This window comes from Athene noctua, chromosome 13 (assembly GCF_965140245.1).
Source record: "Athene noctua chromosome 13, bAthNoc1.hap1.1, whole genome shotgun sequence".
Lineage (NCBI taxonomy): Eukaryota > Metazoa > Chordata > Aves > Strigiformes > Strigidae > Athene > Athene noctua.
Genome location: NC_134049.1, coordinates 4,443,518 through 4,470,593, shown reverse-complemented (window position 1 = coordinate 4,470,593; position 27,076 = coordinate 4,443,518). Strand labels below are relative to the sequence as shown.

General features: G+C 38.1%; 2 protein-coding genes across 7 annotated transcripts in view; one reads left to right on the top strand and one right to left on the bottom strand.

Moving 5' to 3' along the window:
• GALK2 (galactokinase 2) overlaps positions 1-3,147 on the bottom strand; it is a 49,752-nt gene extending 46,605 nt beyond the window's left edge. The window contains exons 1-2 of one of the 5 annotated variants that reach the window (XM_074917122.1): positions 2,850-3,145; positions 150-238 (exon numbers count right to left, since the gene is read on the bottom strand). In XM_074917122.1, the coding sequence (XP_074773223.1) occupies positions 150-238; positions 2,850-2,902 (142 nt within the window). In that variant the 5' untranslated portion in view covers positions 2,903-3,145. Of the gene's footprint in view, positions 1-149; positions 239-2,056; positions 2,166-2,849 lie in introns of those variants that run through there. The other 4 variants (XM_074917124.1, XM_074917127.1, XM_074917126.1 and 1 more) reach the window with 4 other exon arrangements.
• A 1,131-nt stretch (positions 3,148-4,278) lies between these two features.
• Positions 4,279-27,076, top strand: COPS2 (COP9 signalosome subunit 2). Of its 2 annotated transcripts, none has more exons than XM_074917429.1 (13): positions 4,279-4,389; positions 14,219-14,332; positions 15,395-15,472; positions 15,910-16,035; positions 17,437-17,526; positions 17,638-17,715; positions 18,518-18,692; positions 19,758-19,936; positions 20,070-20,122; positions 22,414-22,511; positions 24,362-24,444; positions 25,479-25,537; positions 26,321-27,076. In XM_074917429.1, exons 1-13 carry the CDS (start codon positions 4,336-4,338, stop codon positions 26,463-26,465), a joined length of 1,332 nt encoding a protein of 443 aa, XP_074773530.1. In that variant the 5' UTR covers positions 4,279-4,335; the 3' UTR covers positions 26,466-27,076. The 2 variants fall into 2 exon arrangements, with proteins under 2 accessions (XP_074773530.1, XP_074773529.1); XM_074917428.1 differs by having other exon boundaries at positions 17,416-17,526.

Below are 27,076 nucleotides of genomic sequence, written 5' to 3'. Positions count from 1 at the left end.
TGTAGTAAAAGCCAGGAAAGTATTATATTTTTTTTTTTTCATTTATCACAAGCATCTTCTCTGAAAAAGATATAATTAAGACTAACATTATTTTGATTCTATGTTTAAACTGAGAGATAAAGTAACAGAAGATTGATTTTTTCTTTTACCTATTAAGTTGACTCGCCCTGGTGCACGAACATAAAACTTGGGAGTTGATCCAAATTTTGATATAAACATCTCCTTCAGTTTCTGCAGTCTGAAAGGCAGGTTAGAAACATTTAGAAGGACTGTATTTGCATAACAGGCAGGAAGTTTCAATGTTTCATGAAGTAAATTCGATTCAACTTTTTGCAGTTATGTGGAACTTTCTGTTACACCAGGAACGACATCAAGCTGCTTATTTTTGCTCTTCACAGAACATTGATTGTGACAGACAAAACTCTATTTAGACTATTCCAATTAGTAAGAAATGTGTATGTTCACTTGAAAAGGACAGAAGGGGCCTTATTTTATTTAAGTCCTCTGTCTAGGTTGGTTCTAGAGAGAAGAGGGGACGGCAGTTGCCTGAGGTAACAAAATATCATGGCCTCCACCCACCTCTCCTATGCCACAGCTCTGTGAAAATCTGCCATAGCGGAACCAATGGCTGCTTTCTTGCGCTGGGATTTGTAACATAGGCACAGAGGCACTCCCTCCAAAGTCAAATTTGACCACATCAGGCAGGCCTAAGCAAATTACTTTTCTTCAAAGTTTTGACTTTTATCAATTTCCATATTGGACACTACTGCACTTCTGTACAAACGTGTACACAGAGAACTAAAATGCCAAACCTCAGATGATCCCTGTGACTTGCTCAGTATTTACTTTACAGGTTTACAGCACCAGGTCCCAGAAAGTTCTTCAGGTTTTCCATTTGGAGGTGCTAGACATACTTACTCAGTATTTACTCTACAGGTTTACAGCACCAGGTCCCAGAAAGTTCTTCAGGTTTTCCATTTGGAGGTGCTAGACATGCCACTGAAAGTTCCAATGCAAAGAAAAATCTGGCATATTGCTTTATTTCCTAAAACTCTAAAGGTATCTATCTTCTGCCCTGTGTTTGCAAAGTTGGGATGCTTTAGTGTGCCATGCAGGAACAGTGAGTAAACAAAGGCTGAGAAGAGATTAAGCCATTATTTTAGTGAAGCATAAGAAATTTGATAGTGATTCACTTCAAAACTACCTTAAAGCAATTGAGGTTGCACACTCACCCACCATCATTAATTTAAGCAACAGACTAAAATGATGAAAAACCAGTAAGAATATAAGAAAAATAGATCTTTAAAATAGGACTTAGAATATTTCACTGGCACACCCTGTTGGCTTTAAAGCATGTAGCCTTTTTTTTTTTGTCCTGCTAAAGTTTCTACATTTAGTCTAAAACTATAACCGGAAGCCTCGTTAATGCAAAGTGTTAATAAGAAGACAGCAATGAGAAACAGATGCCACAAATTTCACAGTCAATTATTTAGTTTGTACTTCTTTGTAAAAGCTGTGTTATTACTGTCCAACTACATATATTCAAATGTTTTGTAAGATTTCTTTAGAAGCTACAAAATACTACTTGCTGTGATTTTTTTAACACATCTTTCAGTACTTTTCCATCTTGGTGCCCTGTAACCAAAGATGTATTGGGTCCCTCTGTAATTTCCCTTCTTATCAAGTCCCCTAGTACTGACTAGTTTATCACTCTTCCAATTAGTAGAAGCAATTTCAGCCATTTCATTGTACAGTCCCTTTCCTAGATCACATTAATAATATTACAGTCCATAGGGGAATCTGTTGGCAGAATTCTAGGTGTTAACTTTATTCCTTTTTGTGACAGTATTTAGAATGCTTCTTTGTTTCACAGATTTTTATAGTGGTGTTGGTACCAAGAGACTAAAAACAAACAGAGCAGTCATGGGGGCATGTTTATCTAAGTGCTGATTGATCTCTTTTTTTAATGTGGGTTTTACAAGCAGGCCCGATGAAAGGCTATTTACAGGCTTTGGCCTTGATGTTGCAAGACGCATGCTGCATTTTAAGCACCTACATCAAAGATGATTGTCAGAAGTGTTAAGCAAAGGCATCCCTCACAACTTCACACATCCCAGTCTGGAAACGCTGGACTCGTCCTCTGCACGGGGCTTTCACTGGCACACTGTGTAGTCATGTGCAAGTAACAGAAGTTTAAAAAGGACCCTTCTCCGGTTGCTAACGCAGGTTAAAAGGTTTCTTTGAACTGCTTGTGCATTCTACTTCCACACAGCGAATGCAGCTCCGTGGGGAAAGAGCGTGGCGTGGCCTTGGCCCTCGCGGGCGAACCAGCGCAGAGCCGGGCCGCGCGGGCAGGTCTTTTAGAGCCAGAAGGTCGAGGGGATCATCAGTATCCCCAAAATTATGAAAATTAGGGAAGACGAACGACTCACTCCCTCTCCTGCCCCAGAGGCAGCTGCAGGGAGCGGTGTGAGGGGCCGGCGAGGGGCGCGCAGCCCCCCGCGGCGGGAGAGGGGCCGCAGGCCTCCGCCCGGCCGGGCCAGGCCCTCCCGCCGGCGGGGGGTCGCAGGGCGCCCAGGCCAGCGTGGCAGTAGCAAGGGTGCTGCTGCCGCCGCCCCGCAAAACGCGACTGTCACGCTCTTTGTGCTGAGAGAAGTCAAAACAGCACAAACCAACCCCCTCAGCCCTCAGAGCAGGGGCACGAAGCCTGACCGCCCCACCTGTCCCCCCCGTCCCCTCTGCGCCTGCAGCCGGCCCGCCCGCCCCGGGAGGGACACACGGCGGCGGGCTTCCGCCACCCGGCTGCGGACGTGGCCCGGCGCCGAGGCCGAGGGGAGCGGCCCACCCACCTGGGCTGCTCCACCAGCTGAACCGGGAGGGTGCGGGGGGCGTCCGCCGCCATGGCGGCTCCCCCCGCCGGCCCCTGCCTGAGGCGGGCAGCGGCGCGGCGCGGCAGCTCCGGCGGGACCGCGGTCACGGGACAGGCGGACGCGGCCCTTCCGGGCGGCGGAGCGGACAGCCCGGCCCGGCCTCCTGCCCGGCCCGGCCTCCTCCCCGCCCCGGCGCACCGCGGTGGCGACGGTGCTCAACGCCGCGGCCCGGCAGACCGACACCGCGCCGCGCCCCTGGGGCCGCTCCGCCCTCGGCTCCTCGCCACCACGGTCCCGACGGGACAGGAAAGCTGCTGCGACGTGCGAAGGAAATGGGTGTTTCCTTCATTGCTGTCGGAATTTCGCTGGAAACAGCGAAATTCCAAAACCTGTCCGCGGAGCCGGGTGCGGGCGGCCCCGGCGGGCGCATCGCGGACCCTGTGGGCTTGGAATCGCCCTCGGCGCCGGGCGTTGGGCCAGTGCCGGTTTTCCGGCAAAATGCACGTGTAAGGAACACAATAAACAGGCAGCGCGATCCCCTACGGTATTACTTTTTTCCCCTTGTTTTTTCGGGTGTGTGGTTCTGCCAGGTTCCCTCAAACAATGTCTGCCGTTACTTGGAGGAACTGGGCGTTTCAAACGCATTTACAAGCTCGCTTGTTGTTACTATTTTGGTATCTTAAAGCCCCTAAATACTCACGAAGCTTTTAAGTGCTTGGACTGGGAGAACCATAGTAACACTCGAGATTTCATTGTGGATTTAGGTCTTTCCAAGCTAAAACTGAAACTTTTTTCTCCTGGTTAGTATGGTTGGTAGACTAGAAACAGCGTTTTTTAAAGATGCAGTAGCCACAGGAAAAAAAAACAGACTGTCAGAAACTATAAAATGACCAACAGCTGACAAATCTGGAGACCAAACAATTACTGGAAACGTGCCTAAGGAGTCTGTGAGAACCACAGGCCTTGTGAAAGTTGTGGAGAGGCAAGAGTTTGTCGGGGGTGTTACCTCACACGGTTAAAGGTGGCAGCAGAAACTCGCGTGTAAAAGCCTTTAGAGACACGGCGCTTTGCAAGGCCCATATATATATATATATATATATTTTTTTTTTTTACCGTCTAGGCCTTTACAAACTGCTGCTACAGTATTACTTGCTGACGGCAAGCGCAGCACGGAGCGAGGCGGATGAACTGCGCTAAAGGCCCCGCGGCGCTGCCAGCGTCAGCGAGCGGTCGGGATTTTTGAATCCATCACGCAGAGCCGGGCCGCGGTTGCCAGGGGCCGGTCGCTAACGGGGAGAGGAAGCCGGCGGCGGTGCAGCGCGGATTGGGCTCCGTCCGCCCCGGACCGGGGGCGGGCGGCAGCGGGTTCCGGGCGGAGCGGAGCCACGTTGGGCCGCGGCGCGCGGGGTTGTGGGAGAAGGGGCCGTGCCCGCTGCCTCCTCCCCCCGCCCGTCCTCCGGCCAAGATGTCTGACATGGAGGATGATTTCATGTGCGATGATGAAGAGGACTACGACCTGGTAGGGCGCGGGGAGGCGGCGGGGGGGTGGGGAGCAGCGGGGGGGGTCGGCGGCGCGGCGCGGCGAGAGGGCTCTGGCGGGAGCGGCGCCGCTTCGGGCCGGTGCTGGCGGGGCGCGCCCGCCGCAGCCCCGCTGGGTGCTGCCCCGTGAGGGAGCGCTGACGGGATGAGTTTCCCTCCCGGGGAGGAGGAGTGGGGGCAGCGGCTGCGAGGGGCGGGTGGTGCTCTCGGAGCAGGCCCCGCCACCCCTCCGCGGACGAACAGGCCAACTTCGGCCGCGGGAAGTTCGGTAGGCCCCGGGCTGGCCCCCTCGGGCCCAGCGAGCCTGGGCCGCTGGTTGTCTCGCACAGGGGTCGGGGTGAGGGGAGGGCTCGGGCGCGCTGCCTCCCTCCCTCCCTCCTCCTGCCTCTGGCCGAAGTGTCGGGCACGAAGTCAAGTCATAAAGTTGTCTGCCCTGCTCCCCGAGAGCTCGTGGGGGTCGATGTCATCCCTGTGCTTGCGTGAGAGTCAAAGTGAGGGAAAAGTGGGGGGAAGAGAAAGGGGAGTGAGGACAAACGGCCCCACGGCCGGTTTCTGAGGCAACACGCCCAGGGTGTACTCTTTTTAAAACTTTTTATAGTCTTAGTGAGGTTTTTGCCCCCCATTTAAAAATTTTATTTTAATTGCAGGGTTTTGGGGTTTCTCGTGTTGTATCTAGTTACATTTTGACATCAGGTTTTTTCCTAAGCTTTTACAGTTAAAAAAGTGCTGCTTGCAGTTAGCAACAGATCTGTTTATCTGTAACAGATCTGTTATCTGGAGAAAATTAGGAACATAATGGGATTGTTTCGTTGTAATGTCTCCTATAAATTAGTTTTAAAAAAAACCCTTACCATGAGTAAAACCATCTTGGGGTAGGTCAGTAAACCCAATAACTGGCATATTTGAGGCAAAAAATGTTTTCTGTGCTGTCTGATGAGTTGTAATTCTGTTACCATTATCTGATAGGTTTGAGGGTTGGTTGGTTGTTTTTTTTGCTTGCCTGAACTTTGCATAGGTTTTTAGAACAGAAACGTTTTTTTTAAAAAAGATGTGTATGATTGAGGCTTGCTTGAGAGTATGTTTCATTCATTTCAGCTAAACCCGTATTTACAGTACTGCAATTTCACTGAAAAACCTCAGACGATTGCTCCTGGAAGATTTGTTTTCTAACAAATTATTTGACAATCACTGCTACATATGAATTAATTTAAAAGACTTGTCTGATTGTATTTGAAATAGCTTCTGGGCAGTTTTTGTTACGGACTGCTCAGAATGGCTGGATGACATTGGATATAGAATAAAAGCATCTAGGTTTGGTTTTGAGTTTTTTCAATGGACGTAAGAGTTTTTGTTTGACATGAATTGTCGACTTAACCTTGTGAGCTACTTGTGTCAGTGCTCCAGGAACTGTTAGTGTTCCACTTAAGTCCACGAATGAATTCACAAGCTTTCAGAAACAAGGTTTCTGAAGGAAATACACTGAGACTATTAAAAATATTTTGTTGGTCCAGGTTGTCCCAAAATCAATGTCCATTCATTTTCATTAACACTGAAATGTGTCCTGATTTAAAATACTGTTTTTCCATGTGATACAACCAAAGGAATACTAAACACAGCAGAATTCATGTTGAATATCCATAACGTGAGAACTGGACACGTAGAGAAACCACTGGAATTGTATTTTTTCAATCTTTAAATGCAGCTGTCTACATATAAATTTGAGTAAGAGTGTAGCTTTAAGATCACGATGCGTTATGTCAGCTATCACCAAGAATAATTGCTGGTCTGATGTTTTTTCCTGTGTTTCTTTTTTTCTGAAGTACTTTCTTCCTCTTTGGAAAAACCTTCCTGAAACTTCTTGCTTGTGGCAAATTTCAGCCCCTGACTGTAGTTACTTTTCCTGGGACTTCATCGTAATTAATTACCACTAGCCCAGACCTTTCAAAAAATTTAAAAATACTGCTTGCAATAATTAGGAGCGTGTTAATTTTTTTTCTTTTTCATATGTAACTCCCATGTAAAGCATTGAATAATACTTAAGCTGGCTGCATCTTTAAATAAAACAGATTTTTAAAATTTAAGTTGGCTTTGTAACTGATGGGAAGAAAACCCAACCAGAACTTGTGAATAAAAATATTCCAGCTAGACTAGTTCAAGCATTCTTGGACTAACAAACCACGATTGAATGTTGTTTTCAGATATACTTGAGACTGTGATTGCGGCGTTACACAAAATTGTTTGGAAAAAAGGGCCCTGAAGACGGGGCCTGATTTCTTTCTTCCTTTCATGTTGATATAAATCTAGTTAAGTTAAGAAAAGACTATAAGGGGATGCATGGTTCTCAAGTTCAGTGTAAAGGCTGCTGCAGAAGGGTTTGAAACAAAAAAAAATAGTACAAGACAAAATACTCTAAGTACAGAATTGAAAATAAAAGCATGAATGTGTGGTGGTTTGGGGTTTTTTTAAGGAATAGGAGGAGAGGCAGTAATTACAGCAAGTTAATGAAAGAAGAAATATTTTGTCAAAAGACAGTATGGTGAAACTAGATTCAGGTCTCCCAGGGTAGCTACTAGCATAAAAATAGTAGTGAAAAGAACATGTTGTTTCTCAACTCCCCCAAAAGTTTTCATTTTGTCAGCTTTTATTAGAAGTGATTACGGCCTTTCCTCTTTAAATGTGCTCTTGACCTGCTGATTCTGTAGAACCAGTCAGTTAAATTTCCTTAAATATACAAATGTTTCACACTTGAACCGAAATGTGAACCGGTATCCTGAAGGCCCGGCTCATTCCCAGCTTCATCATGGATTTTTGTATAATTAGACTAATTACTACACTGTTAAACAACTGAAGACTACCCACCTGACTGTTTCCACTTAGTTTTTCATTGCTCAAGGTTTTGCATGTAAATAACCTCAGCCACTCCTATAAAAGTTAACTTTATCTGTTGGATGGAGGTCTTGCTATCAGGTAAAAATCTCCATTTATATTTGTGGATGGATGGACCGAGATTCACAATTCGCTAGTAATGTACAGCGACAGCCTTGATTATAACATGGATTATTCCACTTTACGCTTCAATAAACAGAATAATGTTTACTGGTCATTACAAAAACCACTCACTTTTAATGTCTAGTCTGGTGCTATTAGGTGCCTATATGATTTCAGTCCAGGTTCTTTTTTACTAGTTTCAGCTTGAGAGTGGAGGAGGGAAGAACCATTGTAAATCCCATTTTCATTTTCAGTCTCAGACAGAAAGCTATGTTTAGATTTGACTTTGAGACTAAACTCAGCCTTTCTCCAGAAATTGATTCTTCCAGGCACAATGACAACACCATTGACAGCTGTTTTAATACATCTACTTGATTTGTTTGTTTGTTTGTTTGTTTTAAATAAATAAGGATTTTTCTCTGTGGTGTTCTTAATGTGACATCTTATTGTGTTCTGAAATTCAACTCTAAAATCAATCTGGGGGAAGGACAGACGAATCTGTTTGCTCAGCAACTTGTCCTTTTATGTTATGGAGTTGTATTATTTCAGTGACTTCAGTAGAAGACCTGCATACAGTTCCAATGAACAGCCAGCAGTGTGCATCCTGGTGAGGTGGCTACAGGTTTGTGAGGACCAGCAGGGCTCAAATATGGGGAGCATGCCTTCAGATTACTGAGGATTTCCCTTTTCAGGCTGTGTTGATATTAGGAAATAGGCAGTCTTACTTTTTATTTCAAGCTATCAGAATGGTAGCTTAGTAAACGTGAATTGGTTCACTCTCACTTTCCAACAGGGAGAAACATACTCCATTCCAAAAGGGATTTATATATGTTACCAAACTTGATAAGCAATCATATCTGTAGGCAGGGAAATTTGCACACCTTATATTGATGCATTTTAAGAAGATGCAGTTGAAATTTCATGCAGATACTGTCACCTCTTTCTCAGTATTGCCATAATTTTGAAAAATATATATATTGCAAACAAGAAAGTGATAATGCTGCAAAAATAAGCATTCAGAAGTAGGGAGATACCAAATCAAGCAGATCCACTTTACCCTCTTCTGCTTCTTTGTTATGCTTTATTACATTAGTACACGATTTTTTAACAAAAATAGTGAGCTTCGCAGAGGACATAGTATATACTGTTCTCTGAATTAATTACTGTTTCATATTTTACATGGGCTCAGCATGTGTCCTGATACTGTATTTTATGCATTCTTTTTGGACTCATCTTTAAACACAATTAATATATTTGGGGCTTATTTCACTCATTACTGTAATATCTCAGAAGGAAGTATTGAGACAAAAAGCATGAGAACAATTAACCAGTAAATTCTTTCCATTTGAACATTGACAAATTCTGTTCAGTAAGTTCTGTTGGTTTTTGGTTGGTTGGTTGTTTCTTCGGTTTGTTTTGGAGTTTTTTTTCTGAGAGTGTTATTTAGCACTCTGTTCAGAACAGATCTCCCCCAGGATCTGATATGCAGTTGGGTGTTAAACAGAAGTGAATTAGGTCTAAGTTATGCTAAAAACTGGACTTTTAGAAAAGAATGCACATAATTATAGGAGAGCTGTGTGATAGAGGTAGAAAGAAAAGGTGCTGCTTTTCAATACTCTTTACACGTCATAATATGAGCTTTTTCTTTCTGCAGTCTCATGACTCATTTCTGTGCACCTTCCAACTTCTGCTTAAAAATAAAAAAATAAAGTCAGAGCACTCTCTTCCCATGGAACTGTACTGACCCCATTGCAAATCGCCGGCTTCTCTGACTTTTTACTCTCCTGGTGTCAGCTCCGGTGTGAGCCAGCAGGCACTAGATGACTTGCAGAGTTAGCGAGTAGGAGAAGAAAAGCAGAGAGACCTGGAACGTGGAAAAGAAAACCAGGACTCCCCGTGCATGGTTGAGTGGTTGCGGACTTCTTACACAGATCACACACTCTTTGTTTTTACTCTCATGGTTTGTTTCTGTTCTTTTCCTCCTTAGTCTTTTGCATTCCAGTCTGATTGCTTGCTTTATATTCATGTGCCTGGATACCAGTGGCAAATGCACATAGAAACTGTTAACTTGCTTTTTGTCCTGGTGCCTGGGGGCCAGTGGTCCAAGAAAAGCAAACGGCAAAGCAGGCGGTACTGAGCGCTGGGATGGTGTTCCCTTGGTCCCTTTGCAGCCACTGCATGTGAGCTATGGGAAAATACTGCATATTCACTGGAGATTAAGTGTTGAAGGAACTGAGTTGCCAAGCTGTTATATTAACATATTGAGGAGTTACTGCCTTTTTTTTTTTTTTTTCCTAGTTGTCTTCTTTTAGGCATTCTGTGGGGTTTTTTAAAAAAACCCCAAACAAACGAACTGCTTCAACCCACATCACTAGTGCTCTTGCAAAACACCGGGTCTTCACTCCAAATCCTAGAGTTAGCTGACCCCCTAAATCCCATGGTTATGAAACAAAGTTAACTGAAGTAAAATCAAATTTGTACCAGACTTATTCTCAGAAACAATTGCACTTCATAAAAGAAGAATGGTTTGAGTCAGACCAATGGTTGAAATTTGGTAAAATAACCAGCAATTGAAAATTGACAGTAATAAGTATTGTTAACAGTGTCCTTGAAGGATACATTTCTACAGAAATAGAAGTCTTTGTATTGTGTCCTTTGTCTAGAAAGTTATCCTCTGTATAGCTACTTTCCCTTTTTTTAAAAAAAGGTTTGCAAAGTAGGAGTTTGGTCCCTATACAGCCAGTGAATGATATACAGAGAAGCAAAATTTTAGATTACTGCTCCACTTTCAATGTAGAGGTGGTTAGGGAACTGCTTCAGACGAGAGAGGAGACAACAAAATTAGTAGCTAAACAACAGCAGTTCTCACAAAATGCTTATACCTTTGGTTTTGTACATGTTTAACTTTTCCAGGTTAATGTGCCACTCTGATCTGCTGAATACCACAAATCTACTGTTAAATGTCACTGATACAGTCTTACCGTCTCCAAGTTCGCGTAGCTTACTCTGAGGAGAGGTGCTCATAGCATCAGGAGCTCTATATAATCTCTCGAGACCACTTTGACTAAGGCTCCTGCTGCAGTTTTCTGAAACCAGGAGCTGGTTTTCTTACCCATCCTGGTCCCCTGCTCCTCTGCCATTGCTCACCAAGCTCAGGACTGGGTCTTTGTAAGCACTGTGGGTCTGTTCTATCAACCCAAGCAGGATCATCAAGGACTCATACAGCATGAAACGTTGAATTGCCACAGTGAAAGGGAAAGGGTCGGTGGCACTGAGTGCTCTTAATTCGCTTTGCTGCTGGAGAAACTGCAGATGTCCGAAAAAGGACAATTAAAGCTGACTGGGGTGAATGGTCTTCTACGTGTGTTCATTTTAGAAGCTGAGGCTTAATATTTTAAAGCTGTTTACTAGATGAAATTAATTTTGTCAAAACTTAATACGTAATGTAATAAAGAATTTGAAATTAAATTGGTTACTTGGTACTAATTTAATTTTTATTAAAATTATTTGAACGAACTATGTTCCAGGCAGAGCAAGCTACATCAGAGGTTTTATCTCCATTACAGATGAGCGAGTGTGGTAATTTTTCTTCCCCTAAAAAATTAGGTGATGGAATTGGATTGCTTATAACTGACTACATTTAGAACATGAAGATTTTCAATGGAGCAATGCTTAAATAATATCTTAACTTTTTTTAACTACATTTTTTTAAAGCTGCATCGGGGCTTTCTAATTTCACGAGTAATAATAAAAAACCCCACTTGCTTTGATCCTCACAAGGGAGAACTAAATTGGTTTCAAAGATCAGTTCTGTTTATTCAGACTTCTGTTGTTTTCATTTGTACTGATAGTGTTGATGACCATTTAAAAAATAGCACCAAGATATTAATAAAAAAAGCTCTTAGGCCTGTTATTTTCTTTACATCAGCTGGAGCTAAAGTAGATCACACAGGTGCTTTTATATCTTGAAGTTATAATTAAGGGTGTTCTTCACTATGCAGAATATTAGGTTTAGATGGTACAGTAGAGACTTTTACAGTTATGTAGAAATCCTTTTTATAAAACTGATACTCTGCTTCGTTTCTGTGCACTTCTAGTTTGGTACTGCATTCTTTGGTGCAACAAACTTTCTACCTGAAAGGGTTGAGTTGGGGAAGTTGTTCAGGCAGGAAGCAGGAGTGTTAAAAATGAGGGTGAGGAAAGGTTAGGTGTTTGGTATCTGAAGTTATTGTTAAAAGAACTTTTCTGTACTGGGAAGGAAATGCATCTTTTTCTTAGTTTGAACTTTGAGGATACAGCTTCACACTTTTCCTTTCCTCCTTCTTTACTTTTGGTTTTGGCAAAAGCCAGATGTTCTCACATTCATGTCATACTGCACTAAGCCATCTCTTCATCAAAAAAAGGAGTGTTGGTCCTCCTGAATTGATCAGCACTGACATAATTAACACTGATGCTTTAACTCAGATACAGTATCTACATGGCTGATTTTTTTTTTTTTATTGTCTACAGATTCATGGCATCATCATGAAATTCTATTAGTTCATGGCTTTAAACCATTAGTTCATGTTTTTAAAATTTTCTTCACAGCCATGAAGTCTAAATATGTTTTTTAAAGTAAGCACCTTACATTACATTTTCTGGAAGTAGGAAAGCCCTATCTCCCTTAGAGCTTTGAGTCCATGTCAGCATCCTAAACTCAATGTGAGGCAAACGGGCATCAAGTGAAAGAAAAATATATCATAAAATATAACATAAAACACTACCTTTGCATTTCAGAGAATTTCTGTTAGGAAAAGAAAAAGATCTTTAAACTTAACACTTACTCTTTATTATGTATTATTATTAGGAAAATAGCTTTATGGGATATTTAGCATTGAGAAAAATGATCTGAGAAAAGGCTTCCTGCATGAATCCACATCCAGAATCACTGCCAGAGCTAAGATGAAAATTCAGATGTTTCTGGCTTTAGGCTAACAGCACATTGCTTTGTAAAATGAATTAATTTAGTTTGCTTTCCTTTCATCTTTACAAATAGATACTTCTGCCAAAAATATTCCCCATTGTTCAAGTTTAGTGTAAACAAGACATCAGCTGATTACGTGTATCTTAAATGCTATGTTGTTTAAGCTTTGGCAGCCTATATTTTCATGAGGTGTCTGATAAGCTTACTGCTGTTGACATTATGTGCATGTTCTTGTAGCTGCTCCATCAGTGTTGGATCAATCGGGTAAAGAATTTACGAAAACAAGCTAACCAAAATGAAAGCCTGCCCAATGAAATAAGATGCTTGCTGGTTTCTTCAGTATTAAGTTTTATAGTTGTCTGGGAATTCAGAAGACAGGTTTGTAGAATTCACTAGACCTTTAAGTCTGTTCTGTCTCACTAAATACAAATATTTGGTGTGAGTATAAATAAACACATATGTGAGCAACTTTTCTACATGTCACAGAAACGTTAGCAGGTTGAAGGATAAATGTCCCAAGGACCAAGTTTAATAACATTTGGGCCAACTGTGAGCTCCCATAATTAATTTTTCCATTAGAACCTTAGAAAACTTAAACTTTGAAAGATTTGCATGTACTGTAGGGAAGAAAGCTAATATAAAACTTCTTTTTGCCTCATCTTTTTTTCATTCCATTTCATGGTTTTGAAGGAGTCCATTAATCCTAGCAATATATGAATGAACAAAAGAATAAATGTGCCTGTTGAAGTACAGTAAAAGAAGAAATTCTAAATTAAAGAAGGCACCTGACCATGCATTGTTTATATTGTTACAAGGGAAGGTTATTCTGATGACAGTAACTTCGAGATTGAAATAGATTCTGTTAAACAGTTTATCTCCTAATAGCTAAGCACTCTGTTGAGAGAAGTTGGCTTAAAAATGCAGAGATGTGAAATGTTTTTTGACTTGTGTAAACCTCAAATTATTCGAGTTTTGTTAGTGTTTTGCAATTTATACGTGCAACACTTGCCCTTCAGCAAAAGAAGGTAAAATACTTAGGTTTTTTCATCAGAAAAAGCCTTGAAGTACTACTTTTTTTTTTTTAATGAAGGAATAATTCATAGAAGTAAATTATTCAATTTGTTTGGTGCTGGTGTACATGATGGGTAATTATTTGATTAAATTATTGTGCCTGTGCCCCACCCCACCCTCTTTGGCAGTATCTTTAGCATTTTCTCAATCATCTCTTGCTTCTCAGCACAGAAGCAGCTGGTGTTATTGTCATTATTCTTTTTTTTTAATTTCCTTAGACAAGTATGAATCGTTATGGCATAAAAAGGCAGATTAGAGAGAGATTCATGGAAGCATTTTATATCCTCTGTTGCTGAACCATTACTTGTGTGGCAGCTCAGCCAGAGTCTTTTCCGTGGATAGCAAAGGTCGTATAATAGAGCACCTTTCAGAAAACTAGTGGCCAGCATGTTCTCTCCCCAGTGCAGGAATGACACATGCTATTAGACATCTGTCCTTAAACACCAAAGTTGGCAGAATTTGAATAATACAGTCTGTACTTGTTATAAAGGCGAAGTTGATAAAGCTGTGAGTTCATTAGTGCAGAAAGAAATCTGTTGACAGGCAAGTGTTGTTGGATGGTAAGGCTGGCCTAGTAATGGGAGAGAGATGAAATCATTATGAGTCCATACCTGTAACGTACTCTAAAACTGAACATTTTCTGTTAATATATTAAGTATTCTGTGTCAGTTTGAGCAATATGTTTTTATATATTTTATCCATTTTCAGCAGAATATTAGATGCTCTGAACCTTTAGGTTTTTTCACTTTTTTTTTTTTTTTCCCCTCTTTTTTTTCTTAAAACATAGGAATATTCTGAGGACAGCAATTCTGAACCAAATGTGGATCTGGAAAATCAATACTACAATTCCAAAGCTTTGAAGGAAGATGATCCCAAAGCGGCGTTAAGCAGTTTTCAGAAGGTTTTCTGTCTTTATATTCTATCTCTCATTTTTATATTAATTCACATTTTAAAATATTTACTTACCATTTGAGTTACTTTCTGGAATTTTAAGAGTAATGTTTATATTTTAACTTACTAATGTGTTAAGTTTATCATTGGACAGCTTAGACTCCTGGCTGACTGCCTTTCAGGATCATTCTTAGGGAGCATAAATAGGACATGGAATTGTTCTATTTTATTGCAGAACTGAGTTTTAATCTTCAGAATTTACTAAATGAATTAAACAATCCTAAGTGTGTTTTCATATGTCAAGTATAGAAGCCAGATCCATTCATTTTTTAAAATGAAATGGCATTTTCCCCAGTGTCTTATGTGTAATGTATTATATTTGGTTTGCTATCTGATTGCAAAGTTTTAAATGTATAAATACTAAGTGATACAGAGTTTCTTTCCTTCATGTCAGTTTTATATTTCTAATGTTTGCACACTGCCACCAGAAAACAATATGTTAGATGCAACTTTTTAAAGAAAAAATATATTTTTGCATCTCTTGGCTTATTTATGTTTACTGGTATTATATACATGACTTTAAAAAACTTTCTGAATTTTTTATTTACAAAACATACCCTTGGCTATGTTACATTAAAGCCTAGAAGCCTTTCTGATATGTGAAGAAACTATAGTAATCCAGAAGTGTGAATTTTTGACTAATTTAGTCAAGGGGTGAGTTGAGTCAGCTTTGCAGGGGGGTGTTACAGCGTTTTTGTGTATATGTATTTATGGAGTGGCGTTAAAGTTTAGTGTTTGGTGTTAGACCAACAACAAAATCTTCAAGTAACAATTCACCCTCCCTACATCAGCTAAGTTGTGAAAACTAATGAGATACCCTTTGGTAACTTTCTCAGTAATACCAGGGAAGAATAAAATTGAAGAACAGGGCAGAGTGAAGCGTTACTTTGTAAGGAACAAAGTGGGGGGAAAAAGGCATGTATGAGCTGTGTACATTTTGAAGAAGATGCAAATCAGTTTAAGTTTGATTAAAGCTTTTATAAATACTCTTTAAAAAATTCTTCTTTTTCAGGTTTTGGAGCTCGAAGGTGAAAAAGGAGAATGGGGATTCAAAGCTCTGAAACAGATGATTAAAATAAACTTTAAATTGGTAGGAATTACAGCTATCACTTGAGAGTAAATGGCATAAATGTGTGTTTGATCCAGAGATCTTAAGTTATTATTCTAATTTATGGCTATGACAACTAAATCTGCCAGAACTTGTCTTTTGCGGCCTTTAATGGCTGCTACAGACGTGGCAGGGAAATGACGTGGTGGTTGGAGGTCAAAGGCAAACTGGATGCAAAATAGCTGTTGTAGTCAACTGATACTCTGAAAGTTTGAGGCTCAGTCCTTGCTATCCTGAGGTATCATATTGAAACTGGTGATGCTTCTGTATGCGTGTACTTCACCAGAACAAATCAGTGAAAAATTTGTATGCTACGTATGCAACCATTCCAAATAGTTGTATAGCCAACTCTGTTTTCTTTGTTGAGGTAAATACTTTCAAGAATTAAAAAATGTAACATCATTTTGTTGTTCTTTTAGACTAACTTTCCTGAAATGATGAACAGATATAAACAGCTATTGACCTACATACGGAGTGCAGTTACAAGGAATTACTCTGAAAAATCCATCAATTCTATTCTTGATTATATCTCTACTTCCAAGCAGGTTAGATCATCACTTCTTTCGTGTTCGTGGTCTTCCTTTTTGCATTTTTAACTGTGGACTTTTTGTGTGTGGTAGTCTGTTGGTTTGGGGTTTTTTGATCTTAATAGAGAACATTTGCAGTATTAATTTGTTGTTGTATGTTAAAATATATTTCCCACACTTAATGGAGAATGTTATCAACATAGATAACTTTTCATAAGTTTGTCTTCTTTTTGGCAATATTTACCTAGGATTTCTATGCTAATAAGTAAATAGATACTTTTTTTTTTTTTCCTAGTGGCTACACACTGTAAGTGCCCTCTCAAATATAATTTGTAATTAAACAATACTTTTTATATACTTTGGGGGGAGAGGAGAACCTTTGAAAAACTTTGCAGTGACAACACCAACGCTTTGTTGGTGTTAAATACTGCCTGTCTTTGAGTGTACTGTGCAAGCTAAGTACGTGTTCACAGATCCACAGCCCAGCTCCTTTCCTTTTGTGGTGTTGTAGAAGCTTTATGGAGAGTAGAATGCTCCCCTAACTGACTACCTGGAAGTAACATCTGCATATGGAGGATCACTGGTCTTTAGTGATGACTCCTCTGTCATTATCACAATCCTTCCTGTCTTGCCACTCATAGGAAATTAAAGTTTAATAGTTGAATGATGGTTTAGTCTTTAGGTCTAAAGGATTGTCTTAGACTATACCTCATTGGCAGAGGTCAGTGTGTTTGGTCTAAATAGAGTTGGGAGCCAGACCTGGAGGGACAATTGAGAAATCTTAATTTGATGTATAGCACAGATCTGTTATCCCCAAAAGAACAACGGCCACAAACAATGCATTCTCTGGAGAACCTTTGTTAAAGGTCATACTCAGCACTTTTGATTTCCTTTTTGGATGTTGTGTTTTTGGGTTTTATGCAAAGAAACGGTTTGATGTGTTCAGAGCTTTCTTTCACACAGCACTGATAGTATAGAAAGGAGAAAGCATCTTTTTCTTTGACCATTTCTCTTTGTAAATCATATTTTCTTTTTGATATGTAAATTATTTTTGTTTTTCTTCTTTTAAGTAGGAGCAATGTTGCCTGTTTTCCTTTTGTTACACAACATAAGAATTTTATTACTTGGTTATGTAAGATGGGCTTCTGTAAGGTGGCTTTCATTTTTCACTAGCATGATAGATGGTTGCAAATCTTAAAATGTGAATGCTTTTTAATGATATCCGTTTCATATAAGAAAAACAAGTGTACTTTTGTTACTTTAGAAGCTCTTTGCAATTTAAAAGCAGACATTCAGTAAGATGCACATACCTTTCTTATTTTGAAGTTCAAGCATGCACTTTTAGTTTGTTCAGGTTGACTTTATTAACAGGTACAAATTTGCTGTTTACAATTATAGAATTCTGATTTTTTATGTCAGATGGATTTGCTTCAGGAATTCTACGAAACAACACTTGAAGCTCTGAAAGATGCTAAGAATGATAGATTGTGGTTTAAGACAAACACAAAGGTAAAACATATGACTTACAATTTTTTGCTTTTGTTTGTGAAACCTTCAGCTAACTCTTATAATTATGAAATCTTAATAGACCTTAGCACTTTCACTTCTCTTTCATTACAGCTTGGCAAATTATATTTAGAACGAGAAGAATATGGAAAGTTACAAAAGATTCTGCGTCAGCTGCATCAGTCATGCCAGGTACCTTTATATTCAAAATCACTGTAGCTTAGTAAACAACACTGACTTTTTTTTTTTTTTTTAACATCTGTTGTTGGCCTTTGAGGCATGTTGCTGATCTTTAGTGCAGAGGGAAGAAGTACTGTGCCTGCTTTAATTTGTTACCTGTTTGATAACATGAACAAAAAATAAGTGTTTTATTCCTTGTTTAAAGATGACTTTAATAAAATTATTTACAACTGCTGATTAAATTTCCTTTTAGTCAGGTGCAAGGATGAGAAGCATATGAATAATCTATAATGCATAAACATTTATTTTAAAATACAGTGAAGATTCCAAGTGAGCTTTACTCAAAATTGAAAGTACAGCTGTTACTTTCCCATTTGGAAGGGGGAAAAAAAAAACCAGCCATGCAGCCTGCTGTGCTTGTTTATGTCCCCTTTTCTTCCACCAGCATGGAAAATGGGTTACAGATATCTGGGAAATGGTTCTGTTATAGGCAGCAGAAGAATTGTATGTGTTATCTCTATATATGCCTGTGTGTCAGTCACGGCATTTATACACTGAGAGTGTGGTTCAAGGAAAGTGGTAAAGAATAAAAGGCAAAGTTCTGAGGAAAACATTAAATTAAACAAAAATACTCAAACTTGGCCTGTGATATGTTTTGTGTTAATAGTTATATAAAAATTATAAAGTTTTAGGAATATGTTTATTTCTGACAGGAAATTACTGAGAGTATTTGGTAATCAGTTTTTTACTAGTATAAAACTGAAATTGCTGTTCTCTTAAAATTTCACAGTATTTATTACTTAATCTGTCCTAGACTGATGATGGGGAAGATGACCTAAAAAAGGGTACTCAACTATTGGAAATATATGCTTTGGAAATTCAAATGTATACAGCACAGAAAAATAACAAAAAACTTAAAGCACTATATGAACAGTCATTGCACATCAAGTCAGCCATTCCTCATCCACTGATCATGGGCGTTATCAGAGGCAAGTTAATCTTCAATTTTTCATTTAACTTCTGTTGCATAGATTAGTTTTATGAAAATCTGATAATTAATGTTTTTTCCAGTTCCAACTGTAAAGACAGAGGATCCTGTCAATTCGGAGGCAGACAAACCGTGTGTGAATAAGGGGCTACAAATGCAGTGGCTACAGTCTCCTCGTTTAATCTTTGCCTCCTGTAGGACTTATCTCTGCTGTTCTGGTGCCTCAGTACCAGATGCACTGGTCAGAAAGGCAGGACAGCTGTCTACATAGAGTGTAGGAGAGAAGCAACAGAATAACAAGAGGAAGACTTTCAGCTGTTTTGACGCCAAAGCAGGCAGCAAAGGATAAATGCAAAGGCGTTTACAAATGATAAAAACAAAGGCTTGACAGGACTGCTAGTAGAAGGGAAAGGACTGCTATTTCTGCAATCCCCTTTTGTAAATTTGTGCTTGATGTCTCACCTCACTCAAATTCATCAGGAACTGAAAGGCTTTAAGATGTGTTTGAAAACATTATTTATTATCTGTAGAGATGAATTGTAGTGGAAACATGCTGTGTGTCTTTCTCTAAAATACTGTTGTGCCTTCCTTCTTCCCCTGCTGTAGGCACTTGCACAGACAATCAGACAGCAGTGGGTACTTCAGAAATAAAAGGAGATATTGAGTATTTCTCAATTCTTCTGTGTGGTTTTGCTCAAAAGATAGGGAAAATTCAAAAAATATAGAAAGTCCATTGCCTTTGAAATGGAGATTAATTCCATTTCACTTTTTACAGTATTTTAACATAAGGTTAAATAATTATTGGCTGTGAGGATTACTGTTCTTTTAGATTTATGGTGGAGGTTGGGTTTTGTTTTTTCTTCTTTGGAATGGGTTTATTCAAAATTCAGTGCAGTATGTGAAGGCCCTAATGCTTTTTTTCCCTAGCAATTTCAGAGAATGAAAAGACTCCTGAAAATATTTCAGTAATCTATTTAGAAATAGCATGGAACTTCTGAGTACAATTATTGTAGTCAGCAACAAGCACGCAGTGTTCCTTTTCTCTTCATCTGTGTTTTCTTTTCAGAATGTGGAGGCAAAATGCACTTAAGAGAAGGAGAGTTTGAAAAGGCACATACTGATTTTTTTGAAGCATTCAAGAATTATGATGAATCAGGGAGCCCCAGAAGAACCACTTGCTTAAAATACTTGGTCTTAGCAAACATGCTCATGAAATCTGGAATAAATCCATTTGACTCTCAGGAGGTATTTTTTTTTTCTCTTTCCTTTTTTCTCCCCCCACCTTTTCTGAATTGATAGGAGAATTACCCAAAATATGAAAATGGAGGAAAATATTTAAAATCTAAATATGCGTATTGTGCTTTCTGTTTCTGTGTAGGCTAAACCATACAAAAATGATCCAGAGATTCTAGCAATGACAAATTTAGTAAGGTAAGATTTTCATTTTTCTGAAAAAGAGAACAAAAAATCAAAAGACTCGCTGTCCATAAATGGAACATTTTTATACATGGCTTTTCTCTGCACAGCTAACACAGTTATTTCATAAATATTGGGAGAATATTTATAGACTGTTTTTCTTAAGAAACTTTTATTTACGATGACATACCAAAGTATTTTTATTATACCAGGTAGGGGTACAGAAACATGCTGTTATTTTCTACTATGCTGAATTTCTTAATGCAGTGGCAAAACCCTTATTTCTTCCTTTAAATAAAGTTGTCCCACCTTGTACTGCAACTAGTCTTTAGGCTTTGGCTGATCATGAGAAGCTGAGAGGATTGACATCTTATACCAAAGCCAGCAGAATAATTGGATGCATGGATATGTCATGATTATTAAAGGAGTTTCACAATTTAGGAATACAAAACTGAACTCTCAAGTGATCTCCCCTATTCTTCAAACTTAGGTGAAAATCAACAGAAGGCTTCATTACCTCTTAGGGGCAACTGTGCTGTGAGAACTTTTAGTGTATTAAGATCATCAGGCAAGATAAATTGAACTGAGGTGGTTTTTGTATACTGTGCTTTGAAGCTAACCTGTTCCATCCACTCTATCCTGCCTTTGCTTTATCAAGCAAAAAAAAATGAACAATGCGTAGGAAAATTTTCCCACCTTTTCATTATGTAAGAAGTAATGCCTGCTGACATTTTGAAATACACAGTTGATCTCATGTTGGAACAAACCTTGCTCTGATACTGCTATGGTGCTCTCCCACTGTATGCATACAAATAATTTTTGAAAGTGAGGGTGTTCATTCATTATTGACATAATGATGAATAAATGATTTGGCAGTTTATTAAGGGACTATTTCCAATAATTCCACTTTAGACATGTCTTTTCTACTTTGCTGTCATAGTTTCATGTGAATTTGAGGCAGAAGGAACTCCAGATGGCCTTACCCAATCTGATTTTATTCATAGTCCTAATTTCTATCTTTTATCTCGACATTTGAGTATAACGGATTTTTTAAAATTAATAATGCAATTAAAGCGGTGTAGATAAGAAAAATGCAGAGGATAAAATCAAGTCCAAAGATTGCAGTTATGGTTTTAATTCATATTGTATTCTATGTTGTTTTACATATGATAAAAAGAAACTTCTGGAATAAAGAATAAAATATACTTAACTGAAATTCCTTTTAATTATTAAGTAAAATTTACCAGTTTCATGTGATACAGTCCATTCCGCTCCTGTAACTCCCATTTTATAAACTCAAGTTCCACCTTAAATTTAACAGGTCTTTTTATTGCCCATTTTACCGATAATAAAGGATGACTTGGTTTTGACCAGTTCAAAAACAACTTGAAAATGGACAGAGACTATGAAGGAAAAATAGATGTTTTTAAAATGTTTGTGTTAGTACTAAACAGAAGTTGAAAGCACGTATTGAACACTGTGTTTTTCAAATTAAATATTGATAGCCTGTGGCTTAATATAACTAAATTACTGTGTAAGTTTGATTAGTTCATAGATAGTTTCTGTTACAGCTGACTGTTCCTGTAAGAAAAGATGATAGATTTGAATTGTAAGCCCATTATATTACAAGAAAAAGATCTTGTTTCAGTGGTTACAGCTCTTACCTTTAAACGATGCTGTGATGCCACTACTGAACAATAGGTGTCTAAACCCACCTTTTGTTTGTAATCCTTTCTCACATAACAAGATTGACTAGTTAAATGATACATATACTAAGAGTCAGCTATAAATCTGAATCTAAGAAGTAATATTAAGCCAGAATTAATGGATGGTTAATCCCTGAAGTCAGGATTTCTTCCATCTTCCAGTATTTTTAGAATTCATCTTAAGATGGACATTCCAGAAACAGCAACGGCCCTCTAGACTCTTTTTAGCTCTTACTTGTTCCATAAAGTATGGCTTCATGAAGCCAAAATTCAAGTAATGATACTTTTCAAAATTGGCTATTTTTAGGGTCTAGGCTTTTTAAAATAACTTTTTAAAGTACAAAAGTTTGGAAACTAGAGTGCACTTGTGGAATAACTAAATGTTCGCACTAAACTTTTGTAAATGCTACTAAAATTGAAGTAGGAGAAAGATCATTTCTGTTGCATCTCATCTTGAAATAGTTTTTCCTTATAAAGGTTTTGAATATAATTATTTGCTACCAACTCTTAATACAGTTCTTTTAGAAGATGTAGAGCACAGTCTTATGAGTCTGTTTAACTTGTAAAAATAATAATTCAGAATCTTTTTTTGTTCTGAAGTGCCTATCAGAATAACGACATCACTGAATTTGAGAAGATTCTAAAAACAAATCACAGCAACATCATGGACGATCCCTTCATAAGGGAGCACATTGAAGGTATTTTTGCAGGCTATTTTAATCCTTTTTGTTTTCACTACTTGGGTAAGCTGTCCTTTTAAATTTTTTTTTTTATTTCCCCATGTTTTCTCTTCTTCTTGGCAAAGTTAGAGTTCTTTGTAAATACTTGTGAATTATTCCTTTACCGTTTCCAAGTTCTTTAGAAGTTGGTCAAGGAAGACATGCATCCAGGCATGTAGAATGACTGCAAAGAATTCTAGGAACGCTGGAGAAAATTCTAGCAAGAGTGGATATTCTAAGTTAATATTTACGATGGTGTTAGGCACTGAATATTTTGAGTATTGTGTTGGGTTTTTTTCCATTAGAAGGATTAAATGAGGGCAACCCTTACTTGTAAAGGTTGTTTGTGTCAGTCCCAACAGTTAGGTATTTAATAGTTTATGAGGTTAATTTTCTGCTTCAGATTAAAGACAAAATATGTAGACAATGTAATGAAGGTTGCCTTAATAAATGTGTAGTAATAAAATATATAACAAGATACATAATTCGAGTGTATATGTTGAAAAAGATATTTAGATTTATGCTACCTACACTTAATAAAGCAGGGGAGCACAGTAACACATGCTATTCCATTCTGTTAACATGACAAAATAAAGTTACTCCCTGCATTTGTCATGTATCTAAGAATTTATGTCTCTTCACTTGAATATAGTGTCCAGTTTTTCAGACAGCTACTGTTTTCATCAAAAGTAGGGTTTACTGTAGCATTGCAAGATCATTTAGCTGGATAGTTACATGAAAAAAAAGAGTAAAATCCAGAGACCTGGTTTTCTCACACTTCTTGTTTGTAAAAGAGAACATGGCAAACAGCAGGGGAAACTAAATATAACCCCTCTACTGCTGTTACATGTCGACTACTGGTAAGCTTTAAAGTCTTGTAGGGGGAGACTGTGTAAGATTAGAGAGATGGATGCTTAAGGAAGAAATATGACAGAACTGGAAGGCAAGAAAAGGACAGTTGAATCAAAGGATTGAAGAGAATTTGAGTTTCACCTCTTATGATAATAGTCTGCTACTGATATCCAGGGGGAAAAAAGACATTCTCATCTTTTTCACTCCGTCGTGATACAGAATATGTGTTCGTGGTTATAATGTTTACATACCTTTCTCATATTTTTGATCTCCCTAGTTTTATTGAGATACACAAGGACCGTTTATATAATGAAAAATAATACTGAAGACCAGATTATGTAACTAGTTTGGTAAAAATGGATCTAGCTCTTTTTCTGTTAATTTACAATTGTCATTCATGCTTTCATTTTATCCAAATTTTCTTGTAACAATGTAAAAATTTCTAAAACAAGGGCTGCACTATCTTATCTAAGCAAAACCAGCCACTTTGTTGCAGACTCTTGTTTTATACTTCTTCAGTTCCTTGTCATAATTATACCATTAGGCCCTCATCTTTTAATTAAAACGTGACTATTCTCCATGAAGTTAAATGCACACAGACTTAAGCTTCCTTAAGAATACCTCTTTTCACTTTTGTACAAGGCAAGCGTTCTAGCCATAAATGAGAGGGGCAAACATACCATGCAATAATCTGTATGATTTATCCTGTTAGTTTGAATAATTTTATTTTTTACCAGGAAATACATTGCTCCATGTTTAAACAGTTTTCAATTCCTATCTGTCTATCTTCAGAATTCCATGTTTGCTTGGATCCCTTTGGAAAAAAAGGGTCCCATTGTTTTGTTGTGTTTCCCCACCTCACTGAATTACTACCTTAAAAGATTATGGTATTTAGGATATCTTTCAATGTGGAGCTGTATTGCACCTTTATTTCAATACTGTTGTTTTTAAAGTATTTATTTTTTCTTCTCTTATAGAGCTTTTGCGAAACATCAGAACACAAGTGCTTATAAAATTAATTAAGCCTTACACAAGAATACATATTCCTTTTATTTCTAAGGTATGTGTCAGTGGAGCCTTGCAGTTGTTTAAGTAAATGATTAATTGTGAATAAAAGCTCTTGAATAAATACAGTGCTTCCAGAAATAGAACATCTAAAATATAATCTAAACCATAAAGTAGTGCTGATGCACTCCTGGCAGCTTTGCAGTGCGAAAATGTAAATTTCAAGTGTTGTCCCAATGCTTTTTATAATATATACTATAATATACTTCTAAAATATTCAATTACCATATTTTATTTGGTGTAGAAAAGCACTTTTCTGAAGAGAAATATAAAAAGAGAAATTTGTATAGTTCAAAATGTAATTATGAATGTAAATTTTATGAATATAAAAATCCAAATTTTAATTCCTTTTGTTCAAAAGATCTTCAGATGTCTGTGTTGTACAAGTTACAAAACTGTGGTAATAGAACAAACCAACTATTGGACTAGAATCACTGATTTCATTCCCTAATCTGGAAAGAACAAAATTAAAAACCAGTGACAATAAATGACTGTTTCCATCTCCTGTGAGTCTAATTTTTCTTGCAAAAATTCACAGCATTCCAAAATATATCATTGAGTATTAAAGATGCCTATTTTTATGCTTAAATTCTCTTTAGAATTCTGTATGTTGTGGGTTTTTTTAAGTTTGTAGAACTCACTTGAGTCAGAAAATGCAATTAGCCTTCTAAATGGTTTTGAGTACAGACTCTTTTCTGATAACTATTGTCTTATTTTATTTCCTTGGGGTTTTTGCGGGGTTGGGGTTGGGGGGGGGGTGGGGGTGTGTGTCGTGTTCTTCAACAAGTCAGCAAAGGAACTCATTTCTGAGTTCCAAAAATTTTGCTTTAGCCTTTTCAGCCTTTTCTGAGAGCTTACTGAGCTCTTGATCATTGGCCATACATTCTTCTGCTTGATAGATCAGGACTGAATTGATACTTTCAAACAGTAAAAAACAGAAATGAAACCAAATTCTGTAGATGAAAATATTGGAAGGATTTAATGTTGCAAAACAGAGTAGCAGCATAATGAGCTTTCTTTTTCTTTTAGGAGTTAAACATAGATGTAGCTGATGTGGAAAGCTTGCTTGTGCAGTGCATATTGGATAAGTATGTACTTTATTCTTGATTACTGATCTTTGATTACTTTAAAACAAAGTATACAAGCAGCAACAAAATTTTTGTGTTCTTTGTGACAATACTGGTTGATTCTAGAACTGAAAGGTGATGTTGACTTTGTTTGGATTTGCTTGGCTTATGAGCAGTAAAGTACATTTGTAAGATGTGAGCCCAGAAAATTATACAGAGGGATTGAGTGGCATGTTTTTACTTTAATTTTGAATTATGTCATAAATTACTAGAATTATTATGGAATTATGAAAATTGTTATTCTTAGTACCTGCTGCTTATACCCTTCTATATTTCTGAGTACATTTTCAAGTTGACAAATTAGTAGTCTGCTCTCCTTGACTGGAAAAACTTGCTACAATTTGTAAAATCTTTTTTTTTTTTTGAGGGTAACTTGTTATATATACTAGGAAAATATAATCCATACATGGGTTTATATTTTAATTTCTTTCTGCATAAATCTTATTTTTTCATGATTCCTTGACTTTCAAAAACTGTTTACCTCATATTGCTTTAGAGTTTATATGTAGGTAATAGCTAAGCAGATAAAATATGCGTTGCCCAATGAATTGGTTTATTTGGTTTCCAATCATGATGAACTAAATAGGCAGTACTACCCAGGCCAATAGATTATAAAAGGGCTGAATTCTGAAATGGACTTTGTGTCTCTCTTGTATAAGACCTCTTACTTTACCTCTGATTTACTGTTAGCTCCTATGTCCATGTGCATTAGTGATGTTTATTTATTTATTTATTTACTTCTAGCACTATACATGGCCGAATTGATCAAGTCAACCAGCTCCTAGAACTGGATCATCAGAAGAGAGGTGGTGCACGGTATACTGCGTTAGATAAATGGACCAACCAACTAAATTCTCTCAACCAGGCTGTAGTCAGCAAGCTGGCCTAACAGAAAACAAGCTTTTACAAACGTACTTAAGGCAACAGTGCAGTGATGTAAACCTTAAAAGAACTGGGAATGGCAAAACTACTGTCGGTTGGTGTGCCCTGAAATTATTGGAGTTATGGCAGAAGTGCTTTTTTGATCAGCTGGTTTGTGTTTTGCTGCTGCATTTATCCCAAGAAAAAAACAGCTTTAATCTCCAGAAGAAAACCAAAATGCCACGGGATTTATGCTGTATTGACATCTTGCCCGAAACATACAACATCCTAGTAATTTGTCAAAGGGCAGTTAATGACCAGAGAGAAGATTTTTGTCATGATTTTAAATACACTGACACGTTACTGTTGGTTAAATTTAAACATGTTTTACCTGCAGAAATTCTCTCACAGAAATAACCTGCAATAACTTGAAATGCATACCCTTTTGAACACTTCCTTTTCTCATGTATAAATTGAAATGTTTGCTGCATTTTGCAAAATGTCAATTCTCCAAAAATGTGTCCGTATATTTCTGTATCTGCAGTGTAGTAAAGGTTTAGAAGAAACCCCATAATTATAGTGGCATACTGTCACTTAGGTTTCAAGCAGCAAAATAAACAGTGCAGTTCAGAAATTGTA

What these genes read in the sequence shown, in the direction of transcription:
- COPS2 (XM_074917428.1), top strand. Translation starts at nt 4,336, where the DNA reads ATGTCTGACATGGAGGATGATTTCATGTGCGATGATGAAGAGGACTAC. An exon ending in CGTTAAGCAGTTTTCAGAAG is followed by an intron (nt 14,333 to 15,394) that starts GTTTTCTGTCTT and finishes CTTCTTTTTCAG; the next exon opens with GTTTTGGAGCTCGAAGGTGA. An exon ending in GGTTTAAGACAAACACAAAG is followed by an intron (nt 17,527 to 17,637) that starts GTAAAACATATG and finishes CTTTCATTACAG; the next exon opens with CTTGGCAAATTATATTTAGA.